Source organism: Podarcis filfolensis (assembly GCF_964270895.1).
Source record: "Podarcis filfolensis genome assembly, chromosome: 1".
NCBI classification, from domain to species: Eukaryota; Metazoa; Chordata; class Lepidosauria; order Squamata; family Lacertidae; genus Podarcis; species Podarcis filfolensis.
Window position 1 is genome coordinate 80337123 of NC_139604.1, and position 15902 is coordinate 80353024.

At 41.2% G+C, this 15902-nt stretch overlaps 1 protein-coding gene across 2 annotated transcripts in view; it reads right to left on the reverse strand.

The window, feature by feature from the left end:
* Positions 1–2210: 2210 nt before the first annotated feature.
* PAMR1 (peptidase domain containing associated with muscle regeneration 1) overlaps positions 2211–15902 on the reverse strand; it is a 44879-nt gene continuing 31187 nt past the window's right edge. For both annotated transcript variants that reach the window (XM_083601880.1, XM_083601881.1), the window contains exons 7-12: positions 11240–11410; positions 9157–9369; positions 7336–7402; positions 5925–6157; positions 5547–5839; positions 2211–3635 (exon numbers count right to left, since the gene is read on the reverse strand). In XM_083601880.1, the coding sequence (XP_083458006.1) occupies positions 3099–3635; positions 5547–5839; positions 5925–6157; positions 7336–7402; positions 9157–9369; positions 11240–11410 (1514 nt within the window). In that variant the 3' untranslated portion in view covers positions 2211–3098. The remainder of the gene's footprint in view (positions 3636–5546; positions 5840–5924; positions 6158–7335; positions 7403–9156; positions 9370–11239; positions 11411–15902) is intronic.

Sequence of the window (15902 nt, forward strand, 5' to 3'; positions counted from 1 at the left end):
GGACTACAATTCCCATCATCCCCGACCACTGGTCCTGTTAGCTAGGGATGATGGGAATTGTAGTCCCAAACATCTGGAGGGCTGGAGTTTGCCTGTGCCTGCTCTAAGCAATATTATCTAGTCTTTACTTTCATGAGTTGGGTTATTATACTAGTAGAGTATTTGACATAGCCTTCAAGGAGATTGTTCAGCACTAAACTGTGTTAAGTAAGCGAGAGTTTCTCATCTGCTTGAAGACATGCGTGCAAGTGATGCTATTTCTTTTGCAATATATATACTCTTGGAATATCTATACATATTTGCACATTATTTGTGATTGGGATAATACTCCTCTGTTTCTTGTGCCCTCTGTATCAGCCTGCCCACCTCCCAGTCCACTGATATGCCTTAAAATAAAAGTGATTCCTACAGAAAGCAGTCCATTTTTATTGCTTGATAATTGCGGTAATAATGACAAGTGACAGCAAAATAAAACAATAACTCACTAACACCCTTTTAAAGGGGAAACCAGAAAGAGGGAAAGGAAACATACAGCCAGATTCTGTACAATTTTACTCGTCAGTAAGTCCCACAGGTTCAATAGCTTTCTCCCAAGTAAGTGCACATGGGATTGCTGGCCAAAGTTTCAACACTGAACATGCTTATTTGGACACAATTCCTATTGAAACCAATGAGACTTGCTTTTGAGTAAACATAGAGCAAGTGAGGCCATCAAATTGCAGTGGACCATTTAGAATCACTTGAGAGGTAGATTTCTTTGGGTACTGGAAAGAACCTATTCTGTGCTGAAGCCTTGCCACGTTATTATTATTATTTATTGAATTTATACAGCAAAGGTCATCTGTCTCTCAGTTTTTCCTCTTGGGGAGTCACTTGCTTGAAGGCAATACAATCACTATGGTGAAAAGTATGTGAAGGAGACAAAGACACCCCCCCCTTTATTTTATAAATGGAGGAGACTCCTGGATAAGCAAAGGCATGCCATAGCAAACAATTAAATTCCTTTCTCAAGCTGCTCTTCACTTCTGTGCCACTAAGGACCCACAAACACATTCTGATGAATTTCAAACGTCTAAAAAATCATGTAAATGTAATATCTAACTAGAAAAGAGAACTTCTGATGTTCACTAGCAGTTAATTCCTAGCATATATGTTCTTTTTAAATTGTCAATAAGAACATTTTTCAGGAGTAATTTTCTGTTTGAAAGTGCAGTAAACTGAAATATGAACAACATGTAATTGATGAGGGGAAATTAAGTAATTAAAAGCTAAAAATGGTCATGATTCTGAAAATGCTTTTGTCTATGGAAATTGAAGAGAATGCTATTTATTTATCTATCTATTTGTGTGTTTGATTTATTTAAAAAGACTTATATGCTACCCTGAGACTAATATCTTCAGATACTCCCACTACTAATTTCCTTTCACAAGTGTAAGTTTCAGACCATGTTCAGATAAGAAACACTTTAAAAATAGGATTTCCAAACATGTTTTTTGTTTTCTATCGACCAGGATTGCGCAGTCTTATAGTAATGGGTAACCTGCTTGAGTCTCCTGAGAACCAGTGCAAAATGATGTTCATGAGCAGTTTCAATGACTGGAAGAGGAAATGTCAACCCAACAATGAAAATAAGATGCCCAAGTACAAGCACAGGCAAGGGTTAGTCCTCAGGAGCTAGTAAGGCACTAAATACCTGAAAAAGAGTCTATTTTAGAAGAACCCTGGTATTTGTTGGCTCATATTATTCTTTCAATGATATTGACCAAGCTCTTAGAATGCTGAGTATGGAGGACCATAATTCAGTGGATTAGATCAAAGGTTTTCAAAATGCATTCTTCCTTGGAGGTTCTCAGGGGTTCACTGCTGAGAACATTAGCACCAGCAGGGAAACTTGCCTGAAAGATACTTTGCCTACCCCTACTCCCTGCAATGTGTAACCTCAAAGTGTGCTCAAGGGATCAGTCTCAGTGTTTGTGGGACAACGGCCAATCCTCCTCATGAACTGACTAGGGGTCCTGGAACTTGTGCCAGAACCCTCTTCTATCTGCAGACACATTAAACAAGTCAATGAGGAAGGGGATCCATCAAGACAGAACTTTTGAAAAATGATAGGATTCAGTGGTCTACATTTTTCTGGTTCTACCTGTCCAAAGAGAGAAAAACTATTTTTGATCGATCAGACTCGGAGGAATAAATGGTAAAGTGTTGGTTTTCAGGTTTAAAAGAAACCTTTGTTTATTTGAATGTGTAATGTACTCAGGAGGGCAAATAATACAACATAAAATACGGCAATATAGATAGCTTCTAAGTGACCATAACAAATTCATCCAACCTCCCAATTATCTCTTTCCAGCCTCATCTCTGTCTCAGACTCAGATGAAAATAATTCTAATTGTTTCATTCAGGTGATTGTTAAATATAGATTGAAGACCGCTACTTCTGGTCATTGTGTTTTTTGGTACGACAACCCACCATCCATGCACGCCCTACTCCCACCAGGAGAAAAGGGGGCAGCTGAGACATGCCAGCCCATCTGCTGTGTTTAGAGCCTCTGGCACAGATGAAGTGGTCTGGCTTGATAGATAAAGGTAAAGGGACCCCTGACCATTAGGTCCAGTCGTGGCCGGCTCTGGGGTTCCAGTGCTCATCTCGCTTTATTGGCTGAGGGAGCTGGCGTACAGCTTCCGTGTCATGTGGCCAGCATGACTAAGCCGCTTCTGGCGAACCAGAGCAGCGCACGGAAACGCCATTTATCTTCCCACTGGAGCGGTACCTATTTATCTACTTGCACTTTGATGTGCTTTCGAACTGCTAGGTTGGCAGAAGCAGGGACCGAGCAACAGGAGCTCACCCCGTCACAGGGATTTGAACCACCGACCTTCTGATCGGCAATTCCTAGGCTCTGTGGTTTAACCCACAGCGCCACCCGCGTCCCTCTTGATAGCTAGCCTGTATCAAATTGCTGAGACCCCTGCTTCACCTTTATTCCACAGGTGTTCCATCAATGGGGTGACAAATCTAAAGTATCAGAGACTGTGAGAGAAATGAATATATTTAACATTAAAAAAAAAATGGAGGGGAGGGTGGGGGGAGTGTTTCATTTCATGTTCTTCTCAATCCAGTCTTTGAAAGGGATGGCTCGGGTGTAGCCGGCATAGAGTTCTAGGCTGCATGTTTTATCGTAGCCCCAGCTCACTAACCCCATGAGATGCCAGGTTAACTCCGGAGATGATTTTCCTGGCAAAGCTATAGCTGCAATGCCTCCAGTCTCAGCAGGGCAGATGTTGGAAAAGGCGGTGGGGTGCTGCTTGGCGCAAAACATGCTCTCGGTGACGCTGACCTGGATGCCGTTTTCCTCATACTGCTGCTCACACAACAGGGAGTCTACCATCTGAACAGTCCCCATGCGGAGGGTGTCATTCTTGTAGCTCGGATCGGCAACATCTGTCAGGATCTTCCAGCCAGTGATCATTATCTGCAAGTCATCCGCGGGTGGATCGATATCGCGTATAGATGTCAGGCATATGGGTTGGACACGGCTGCTGATTTTCCCTTTGTCCAGGAGTTTAATGAGAGCAATGTCGGAGTCGAGCAAGATAGGGTCATAGTTAGGGTGAACTATGATTGCTGAAATCTAGGAAAGAGCCCAGATATAGTCAACAAATTATAACGGCTTCATTTTCAGTTCACCATTTACTTGAAATTTATTATTATTATTATTATTATTATTATTATTATTATTATTATACTTTTCCCCTGAAAGGGACTCAAGGAGGCTAAAATAGAAAGAGCTAAAAAAAAAAAACCAGGGGAAAAGCTATCATTAAAAAATATAAATATTAATAGAACATTGTGTGTGATCTGTTAAAACATACAGATGATTACGATAAAAACATTGCAGCACCAAGCCAGTTAAAACAGTCAGTTCCCAAAAATGTGTTGGAACATAATATATACAACTGGGAAATTCTGAGGTGTCTCAATCATTGTAAGGTGGTCCCATTGCTGCTGGTGACTCATTGTCATTATTTAGAAAGATCTTTTGGTAGATTACACTATTGACTAGGAAATCAAATGGCTATTGTTCTAACAATACTTCATTCACCAATGGAAATTAATTTGGGGAAGGTCCACATGTTTTCATGTAAACTCTAATTTCTGTAGCTAGAATTCAGTATTTTGTAGCAAGGTCATTTACACTGGACAGATCTGCATACATTTCACAGCTGAATGGCAGAATGCTTTGCAAACATACTGTGGGGTGCTTCTCACAGACTGGCAGGGGAAGGAGGTATCATAGTATTGGAAGTGCAAAAATTCTGCATCTGGAATGACCAGGGCCAGGGGGAAGGAGAGGGAATACTCTGTAGTGCAGTACTCCTGAGTGTCTGGTCTGGGTCACTAGAAGAGAACGCGTAGAGCCTTCAGACTTTTAAAAAAAGTTCTTGATGCCAACTAGAAAATTTCTTTAAAACAATGAAGGTGGTGATTTTGCAATACCAGGCAATCCTAACAAGCAGAGTGATCATAGCAATGTATAGGCCCTCTGCCTACAAATGCGTTTCATGGTAACAAATAGCTGGCTAGGAAATTGCCTGAGATGTTATCTTACAATACTTCAAGTTGGTAAACCTACTTGATCCAAATGACAGCTGAATAAACCTTCCAGCAGAGCTGACCAGGGACAACAAATTTACAAGTTCAGCTTTAAGCTTTCAGATTTTCACTGTTTTTTCCTCCAAAATGCAGTCAGCAAATGAAATGATGCACACAGCCAAGGGTATACTGGATGCCTGCCTTACTAAATATATTTTCTAATTAGCACTGGTATTAGCTGGCACTTTTTTAAAAAAGCAATCTCATCTAAGATGCCAAACATTTAATGAGGAAACTGAAATATAATCACATTGTGAAAGATTATAGAGTAGAATAGAAATATATCCCATTATATTATATTATTATTATTATTATATTATATTATATTATATTATATTATATTATATTATAATTACACACACACAATGGAACACAATCATACAGCTTTTGTTGGTAAATTTGATTTAGACATTATTATTTTAAAAATACAAGTGATGTGCTAATCATAGTCATGTACTTAAAACATTTTTTATTTCATTTTTTGTGATTTTAGTGGGATCTTCCACCATGTAAGTACAGTCATACCTTGGTTCTCAAATGCAACCCATTCCGGAAGTCCGCTCAACTCCTGAAACTGTTCGAAACTGTTCGAAAACCAAGGCGCAGCTTCCCATTGGCTGCAGGAGCTTCCTGCACTCAAGTGGAAGCCACGCTGGACGTATGGCTTCCAAAAAACATTCAGAAACCGGAACACTTCTGGGTTTTGAGCGTTCAGGAGCCAAAACACCAAGGCGTTCGAGAACCAAGGTACGACCGTACTTACATTTGCAGTCCCCAAATGGTCTCTCTGTTTCAACACGGAGCCCTGAATGTGCAGCAGTCCCTTTCTGTAGGCCTTTGCACCTGTTTGCAGATGCACAGTGTCATGGCGCCTCAAAGCCTTACTCACCCGCAAGTTCTGTATGGTCTTTTCGTCTCTATCATCATCTCTGTAGAACTTGCCGAGAACGACTTTGATGTCTGCTGCTTTGAGAACCGTGACCTTCCCCAGATTGGTGACGCAGTGGGCTGCCACCACGACTGTGCGCTCGTTTAGAAGGGCCCCGCTGCAAATCAATATCCAGGCCCCTTTTCTGTGACTGGGAACCTTCACCCCATTGGGCCTCCTATAGATGGCTGCTTGCCACGGCCATCTGGTTGAGGATGTTTTTGGAACAGTGGTGTTTTCTGCCTTTCCACAGACTGTCAGAAAAGAGAGATAAAATTATTATTGCTGCTGTTGTCTTGGTTTTTCTCCAAGGTATTATATGTTTCAGAGGCTTCTTACTTGGGATGCATGAAGGAGCTCTCCCGCTCCACTTCCCTGTTTTCAGACAGGTTCTCCGGCTGCTTCCCAAACGACGATAGAAAGGAGAAATGCAATCATACTGAAGCTGTGTGTGAAGATGCTGGAATCCTGGAGGCAGTTCTCCAAATGGTAGTAATGGTTTTTTGGTTGGGTATACGTCCAGCTTCTGCTTGTTAAATGTCGACGAATAGAGCCGATGCAAAGGGGTTTCCCTGTTTCGATGCATAAAGAACATAGGAATATCACCCCAAACCTGTCATCACAGTGTTTTATGGCACATATAAGCAAATGTTTAATGCAGGCATAGCCAAACGTGGCCATCCAGCTGTTTTGGGACTACCGTCATCCCTGACCACTGGTCCTGTTAGCTAGGGATGATGGGAGTTGTAGTCCCAAACAGCTGGAGGGCCAAGTTTGGCCATGCCTGGTTTAATGGGTACAATTCAGATAAACTGTGCATGTGCTTAAACCCTACCGAAGTGATTTAATTGCGTTTTTGTAGCCAATAGATTTCATTGCTCAGAATCCATCTCAGAGCTGGGTGTGCAGTGGGTTTAATCATGCCTAACTGGGCTAGATTGGTAGTAAGTGGATCTAAAATTCTTTGGAATGTGTCCAGATGGGATCACCAACTTTTTTGGGTGAGTGGGCACATTTGGAATTTTGAGAAAGTGCCATGGACTCCAAAATGGCTGCTCAATCTAAAAGTGCAGAAAAAGAGACAGGACCACAAAATGTATGGCCATGCCCCCACTGGCGGGGTGGGGACAGACATTCAAGTGCTGGGAGTTGTGTGTGAGGCTCCTTTATAAGCTTACAGCTGTGAGATGGTCCTGAGCAGACTTCCTCAACCTCGGCCCTCCAGATGTTTTGAGACTACAATTCCCAGCATCCGTGACAACTGGTCCTGCTAGCTAGGGATCATGGGAGTTGTAGGCCAAAAACATCTGGAGGGCCAAGGTTGAGGGAGCCTGGTCCAGAGCTTACCTTTAAAATAAATCAGTCAATTTATCATTAAAGGTAGGATCTCGGAAGATCCTTCCTCCGCACCATTTCATCTCTTAGATCTGTTGCAGCTTTGATAGTGAAACCTATCAGCAATCCATAGAAAAGTCCTGGGATGTCTCACCTGTTGCATTATAAGTTACAGTGCTTACTGATACAACAACTGTGACCATCTCTACCTACAGTTTGTGTTGTCTTGTGGGTAACTTCATCAGCTTGGATGTCTATACCCAGGGTACCCCCATCCAACTAGCAACCGTTATTTCTGGAACATTAGTGTTGTTCATGCAAAGCATTTGGTACGATGCCCAAATATGCTAGGACACATAGGAAAAAGGTATCAACATTGCTCGTTAACACTGTAGTTAAGACACTGCAATCTCACCTTGACTGAACCTGCATAGGGAGTACTTTCTGTCTCACCAGGTCAGAGATCTTTGGCTCTCTGCAAGCTAGGGGGAAAAAAATACAAGGTTCCACAATGCTCTTCCATGCTCAGAACTCTAAAGTTATGTTTCATATACCTGTCCATCTTTTCCTTTTCCTAATAGCAATGTTTCAAGATGAGAGGCAATCAGTATACAAAATAGCAGCACCTGGATTTTCTTTTCAAAGCAGCTACCGTATTTTTCCGTCTATAAGATGTCCCCATGTATAAGACAAGCTCTATTTTTTGAGCCCAAAATTAAGAAATAAATATTTTAAACATTCCGTGTATAAGACGACCCCCAATTTCAAACTTTAAAAAATTGGGGAAAAGCATAGTCTTATACATGGAAAAATACTGTATTTTCAGAGAGAAGTTTAGCCGTGCATTTTAAGTGTATGTACATGTTAAAATACTGTAAACTAGCTTGAGTTCTAGATCAGGGATGGGGAACTGGTGGCCTTCCAGATGTTACTCGACTACAACTTCCATCAGCCACACTCAGCATGGCAAATTGTCAAGGATGATGGGAGCTATAGTCCAATAGCAATTGGGTGGGCCAGAGGTACCTCCCTTTATTTGGATAACTATATGTTAGAAATGACACATTTGGTTTTTATTTATACTTTTCAAGTTTATACATTTCATTAGTTTCACAATCAATTTAACATTTCAAAGTTTGACTTCCTTCCCCCTCTTTCTGTGGTTCTTTAAATTTATTTTTTTATTATCTTCTGCATATTCAAATTCATTTAATTTACTCATTTAATTATCTACTTTAAATATATACTCTTATGAAACTGCAGGTTATTGCAATAATCCTACCAGTGTTCTTATCTGTAAATATTCAATCAACCATTTCCATTCTTTTATAAAAAGTTTGTTATCTTGATTTCTTATTCTTCTGGTAAGTTTTGCCATTTCTGCATATTCCATAAGTTTTTGTATCCATTTTTCCTTTGCTTCTTTCCACTTTGGGGCGAGTAGCATTCCAAATGACACATTTGGATCCAGACTAATTGTGAAATCCACTGAATGCTTACTGAGAAGTAAATCCCACTGAGCTCTATGGACCTTACTCCCTGGTAAGTGCATATAGGAGTGCAGCCTAGTTACATTCAGTTCCCATTGAAATAAATGGGATTTAAATATGACTTCCTTCCAAGCACATATAATGAAGATCACACTGATAAAGAGATGGCAGGGTGGAAAGCAAGAGGCATGAGCCTGGAGGGAAGTCTGGCAGGCAAGTGAAACTTCGGCACAAGAGTCAATGCCAGAAGGCAGACAAATACAGTAAATGCCAACAGTTGCCTAGACAATGGTCAAGGTTGATCTGGAAGACACTACAACCCTACCAGTCAGTGGAAGCAAGTGTTGGTGGGGTCACCAGAGAATGAGAAGATAACTGAGCCATGGAACCTCCTTACCTGCAGCCCCCCATGGCTGACCACTGAAAACCATCAAGTACAAACCAAAAGTACCCTTTCTTTAGGTTCCGGCGCAAACATTTTGCAGAAAATGAGTTTTTGTCATTTCTTGTGCATATGTGCACTTTAAAAACCTAGAAATACACATCTGCTGGAGTAGATTCTAACTTCACTGAGAGCAGTGGAAGATGAGTGGCAAAAACTGTCTGCCTCTGCAATGGGTGCCAATCCATCCTTGTATTGATATTTGCCATGAAGCAGCTTGTATCTCATTATGTCTCAGCTATAAAACTAAGCCAATGTAAAAAACAACAAATTGTTAGTTGTCATAAAAGGGATTGTAAATTACCTTTAATGCAAATTGGCTGTTTTCCTGACCATTCTCCATTATCTTGGCAGGTCCTTTGCTCATTGCCACTGAGAACATAGGAGTTATTGCAAAAGAATGTAATGACTGCTCCAATTTTTGCATACCGGCCGTTCATCAATGCAGTACCGTCCATCATTTTCTTGTACCCATTGAGTGGAGCACCAGGATCAGAGCAGTTTCTATCTTCTGTGACTAACAGCGAGGGGATACATTTTATTTTCCATGCAGAAAGTATTAATCCTGACCATCAGATCATTCCGCAGTTTATACACTTATTGTACACTGCCGTGCATATTATTAACTTTCCTTTTATGAGCATTAAAGAAGTAATTGCAACCACAAAATAACACTACAGGTATAAATGGTTTGATCTGATGAAATCTCATTCCTTTGAGCATTGCAATGAAGTTACTTCAAGCTTTAGCCAAGCTAGGTGTGCTTTCCAGATGTTTCAGACTTCAACTCCCATCAGCCCCAGCCAGCACAGATGTGTTGGGGCTGATGGGAGTTGTAGTTCAAACATTTCAAGGACACTGGGTTGGCAAAGGTTGTTCCATTGGACCATTGCATTCCATAGTTGCAGCCAGCAAGTGGTGAACCAAAAGTCAAACTGCAAAAACTAAGGATAGAAGTTGTCTTTCCACAGTTCATCCAGCAACAACACTGCCGTTTGATTTATTACTGCTTGACTGGCCATAATAAAAGCAGATTAATGTGGAAACAGATCAGACTTGTGAATGAACTCATGCAAAATTGACACTGGGTAGTAATCCATCCATTTTTAGAGAAGTGCTCACCATGTGATCAAGAAACCTGTTTTTTATGCACATGAATATACTGGAGCTCTTTCTGGCCTTAGCATGTGGCGTGTTCATTATCACCTGTCTCTGCTCCCCAATTACTATCTCAGTGGGGCTCTCATTTCTCTGGGTTGGCACTCAAGCCCAGAGCCCCAGAGCTTCAGCGACTCCTGAAACGTCAAAGGTAATGCCACATACACTGGCTGCAGCTTCTCATAAAGAGAGATTTGGAAAGGAAAGAATTAAGAAGTAAATTGCCCTTTTTATTGCACACAGGCAACTTGGGATGTGCCACATAACTGCTGGTGGCCTTGGAGGAAAGTGCTTTAAAAGCAATGGGAGACTTACTAGAGTTTGAGGAAGGTGGTGGCTGATGGAGAGGAGGCAGGATAATGGCATATCCTGCTGAGCATGGAGAAACAGGGATTCACCTACACACAATATGGCCAGTGTATGAGTTTTCCATCATGAAACTTAAATGGAATATTGGAAGAATCTCAAAAATGGCCTGCCAGATGTGTGGCTTGGATTTGTATCCAACTATTCAAAATGGCACTTCAGCTGTTTTCCAGCCATTTCCAAGGAATGCATGCCAGTTCTGACTTCAAAATTCCAAGTTAGCAAATAAGGGCTGTGCACCTGTACATTTGGACTGGTATATTTGTTAGGCTTTTAAAGAAGTGCCACAAGCACAAAAGTCTCTTTGGCATCCAGAGTACAGCTGTCCGTGGCGGCAGCGACCCAGTCCTGTTTAAGCCTTGTCCCAAGCTTGAAGAAGAGACCTCACAATACCCTTACCCTTACCCAGAATCCCTTGCCAAAAAGAGCAAGGAAATAGTTATATGGAATGTTTTCATTTTTCTTTCAGGCAAAGGCCAATTTTGCCCTCAGCGGGGAAGGAGAAAAGCATCAGCCACAACATACAAAAAATTGAAAATGGTTTCCTTGTATCTCTACCAAGGGCAAGTCCTTCCTTTAAGGAAGAGCAGCCGATGCCAAGTGGAGCAAGACGTTTTAGGAGTACAGGCAAAAGCCTGCCAGGAGCAGGCACTCGTACTTGCTGTAATAATTGGAAGTCACTACAAGCACACTGAGGCTTCTGTACAGGTAGCCTCTTATTAAGAGGGCCCATGTGAATTGATGTCACACTATTAATTCGTCAACCTCAAAATAGCGTGTTGGCTTTGCTGTTAATTAGTCTTAAAGGAAAATAATAATGGAATAATGGTTGAAACTTGATAAAAAATGTAAAGCATCCTTACCACATTCAGAATGATGTTTTGACCAGCTCCCATCTAGCTGACAGTCGGCAACACGGCTGCCTTTCAATGTGTAACCTGTGTTGCATTTGAAGTAAACCTGGGACCCGTATTTAAAGTCATCTCCTTCCACAAAACCATGAGCAGGAGCACCTGGAGTCCTACACATCACCACTGACAGTTCAGATATTTCAAAAAAATCCACTTTATTACAAAAACAGGGCTGTGTTAAGTTGATTCTTTACTTAGAATGTAATAAAAATATTAAGAAGGAAGAGATACAGAGACAAAAAAAATCAAAATATTGAGACTGCTATACATACCGTATTTTTTGCACCATAACACTCACTTTTTTCCTCCTAGAAAGTAAGGGGAAATGTCTGTGCGTGTTATGGAGGAAATGCCTACGGGTGGCATGCCTACGGATTTTCCTCCTCTAAAAACTACGTGCGTGTTATGGTCGGGTGCGTGTTATAGAGCGAAAAATACGGTAATTCTTTTTTATATAAAAAAGCACACACTTCATTCCAATCTACCAAATTCCTGATGTATCTTTCATCTTCAATACTACCACCTAAGTAATCCAATTAGTTACTTGACTTAAAGCATGAGTATACAAGTACTTGCAGCACTAGGCCCTTAGGTTTTCTTTACTTATCTGTGACCAGGTTTGCACGACACACTAAGCAAGGCCATGGGTTAGCGTGATACTACTGGCTCCCAAGGAAATCACAGAAATTTTGCTCCATCCCAGGCTCTTTAAGTCACTGAGGTGTGGCAGCTAAGCCATGGTTTTGGCTTAGTGTGTTGTCCAAACCCAGAACCATGGTCAAGGACTCTCCTTAACCATGACTGCAACAATAGGACAAACCTTGGAAAAACTATGGCTTAGTTGCCATGTTATACTGATGTAAAAAGCCTACTTGTAACAATGCTACATAGGGCCACTGCTCCAGTGAAGAGGAACAAGGTACCTGCCCCAGTTGATGGGTCACCATCAAAGGGCAGCAAATGCCAGCCATTTCATATGTTTATTAGCAACAGCCGTAAAGGCCATCACATGCCAGAAGTTCCTGGACTAGCCCTGTATGCTTTATGACTTTGCTCCCATCAGAGTTTTCAGGTTCATATTGGCTGCCTTGTCATTCTGCCTGATGAAAAAGCAAACGCATTCAGGACCTTTTCACCCAGTAAAATGGGGGCAACACATGCTGTCTTGTAACCTACTGTAAGCCCCTTCCTTCTCTAGAGCGTTTCCTGCAGTTTCTCTGCAGCTTGATCCTTTTTCTGCCTCATTCCTGCTTTGTGCAAGAAAAGCTCTGAAGCTGGTTTTGAAATGAGTACTGCTACCTTGTGTGTTTTACAGGAAAGTTTTCTTTCATTGTGTGAATGGTTGCCTGTCGGGTACATGAACCTGATTGATTTTTCCCCTCTTCAGATTCCACTGTGCATTCAATAGAGTTTTAGCCAAGGACAGGATCCTTTATAAGATATATTTTTAAAATGCCTTTTAAGTGTGTCCCCTGCCTTCAAGGCCAATTTAACCTTTGCAGCTGCCTATGTGGCTCTAGCTGGAAAGAGGTTTCAGAGAGAGAATGGAATAGTGGAACATTCAGTACATATCTCCACTTGTAATGACCATATTCTGCTGGGGTCTGATCCAAATGGGAGAAGTCACACTCAAATCCCTTTAGAAGCACCACCAAACGCTAAGTGTTGGGTTGTCAACAATGAAAGAGTGACCTGGATGGCTGACATCTTATCCCATGCCACAAAAGAGTTAGAACTGTATCATCATTTTTCAGAAAAGAATGGAAATAATCCTGTCCAAAAGGATGGTCCTATCCAACCACTACCAAGCACATTTAGGTCCCATTAATTCCAAAGGGAAAATATTGAGGGCATGCTTAACTGCCACATTAAAATAATGGGACTTATTTTAATGCTTTCTAGCATATAAGTCCCAGGAAGCAATAAAAGTGATACTATGTCTGTGTCACTGGTGCAGTCAGTTAAATTTTGCAGAACGTTTAACTATACAAGACCTTCCTCACCAGAGTCCTTCATTATTTCTAACTATTCAGCACTGGTAGGAAGTTTCCTGTGTAATACAGATTAAAAGACAAGTTTTCAGTGCTGCAGGAGAATGAAAAGGCAACAAAAGTAAACCCAATTAGGTGAAGTTCAGGCAGCAGCTTCGTACAGAACCACCATTAAGTACAAATGAAGGCATTATTAATGTGAATGAAGAACATTCTGGCCAATGTCAATTTTTATATTTTCACTACATGGCATAGGAACATAAGGAAGGTGCCTTTTCCTAGGCTATTAGACCGTTTATCCATCTAGACCTCCATGGTCCTCTCTGATTGGCAGTGGATCCTACACAGGCCACATTCACGCCATACATTTAAAGTGCTATGATAACACTTTAAACAGTCATAACTTCTCCCAAAGAATTCTGGGAGCTGTAGTTTGTTAAGGGCGCTGGGAGTTGTTAGGAGACCCCTATTGTCCTCAACAATTCCCAACCCTCTTCCCAGGGAACACGGTAAGACATGTGGAACCAAGCTGTATCTCTCAGGCCCCATGTCATGAACATTTTGTGCTCACAAGGGGTTAGGGACTGGGCCAAAAGAGTTGTTTTGGTCAGTCCATACAGCCCTCTTCCTGATTGATGGAGGAGTGCCAAGGCAGAAAATGTGGGGGTCTCAAAACTGTACAAGTCAACGAGTGTGTGATAAGATTTAATACCATCCTTGCCTTTTTTCCTACAGATATTCATTGATTTCTTTTTCTTACAATGAACTATATTTAATGTTCTATGTTATATTTATGTTCTGTGGGTATTTCTAGAACTCAAAGACAGTCTAGAATAAATGAAGACAGAGTGTCTGAATTTTTAAGTTAAGTATTCTGCGTTATTAATAACCAAGAGAATAATTTCATTCCTTTCTTCCTCAATTACTTATGGGCAACATTCCTCAACTTTGAATTATTTGCCATTTAGAAATAGCTTCTATACTCAATTTGTTACAGAAAAATTGGATTACCTATTTTAAACCACTTTCTTCTTCTGCTGAACATTCCCCTATTAATCCCTTCTAAATCCTGACTGTTCTTTACCCATGTTCCATTACTTCTCTGCATAAATAAAGCCTACTTTTCTTTTTCTGGTCTCTTTCCCCTCCATTATTCATTGCTAAATAATACATAGGTTAATCTCATCCACCCACATCTCATCCATAATATATCCCATAGCTAGATAATAATTCTTTGTCTTCAGTATGACCACAGATATTGACATTTGCCACCTATACCACTGAAATATGGCCCACAAGAGACTATAAAGAATCTGATCTTTGTGAAGTCCAGTGTGAATTGACCTGAACTAAGCCTATCAGATTGGAATGTGGATTGGAATGTAGCTATCTGTGGGATTTTACACTTCTCCAAATGTTGTAGCACTGCTCTCGGCTCAAAAATTTCCTCATAAGACAATTTCAAATGTGTATTTTGAGAGAAAGTGTGTTTAAAACCATGCATTTGTATATGAATTCTAATGCAAGTTTTTTTCTTATAAATATTCACAGAGAAAACAGAAATGGTATAGAATGTACAGAATGGGTCAACGCATGGAAAAGTGACTTGGATTAAAAACAGAGAGTGATCTGTCTGTCCCAAATAAAATTGCTTTCATGTTTTTAGGGGCAGACCTTGGTCTTTCAAATTTCAGTGGTGCACTGTGCAAGGCCAAAATTTGGCAACCCCGCCTCTTGCCTCCCATTCTACTCAATTCACTATGTCATAGTTGTGACACTCTGTGGCGCCCCATTGGTTCGGCACCCAGTCTGACAGAACCGGGCACTCTGCTCTAAATCCACCTGATATTTTCAAGGTATTAATATGATCTTTTAAAACACAGAATTGATTCTAGAGAAAGTTGATCTGATCACTCTGTGACTGCAGCAAAGGATAAATACTGTACATCCAGGTAGGAATTTCCAATCACAGGAAATTTCGGGATAGTCTGTCTCTCTAGAACAGGCATAGGCAAACTCGGACCTCCAGATGTTTTGAGACTGCAATTCCCATCATCCCTGAACACTGGTCTTGTTAGCTAGGGATCATGGGAGTTGTAGTCCCAAAACATCTGGCGGGCCGAGTTTGCCTATGCCTGCTCTAGAACAAGCATAGGGCGAGGCTGCCTGGAAAACAAATGCTTCCATGTGTGGCAAATGTGTGTTCAAGGCACTTCCACCACACTTTTGAATGTCTGTCTTCACGCACACTTGGACAGTATTCCTCGCTCGTGCCACGTACACAACATGGAAGGGAATCTTGTAGTGATCACTGAGCCCCACAGTATATTTTCATCCATGGATTTAGAGTTCTGGTTTGAGCAAAACATCCTTTTCTGCAGTTATCCCAACAGCCAGGAATCACCAGAATAAAGCAATGATGTAATCCCAGCAGCAATGAAAATCTTTTCATGCCCTTCCAGCCAAGTGGAACCCACCCCAATGTCTTCCAGTTCCATGCGTCTGTGAATGAGACAGTAACCATGTGAAAGTATGCTTGGGTCAGCCACTGGGATGTATTCATCCGGAGGCAATTTGGAGGCTGTTGCTTACAACTAGCCACTTGATCTTTATCAGCATTGTTC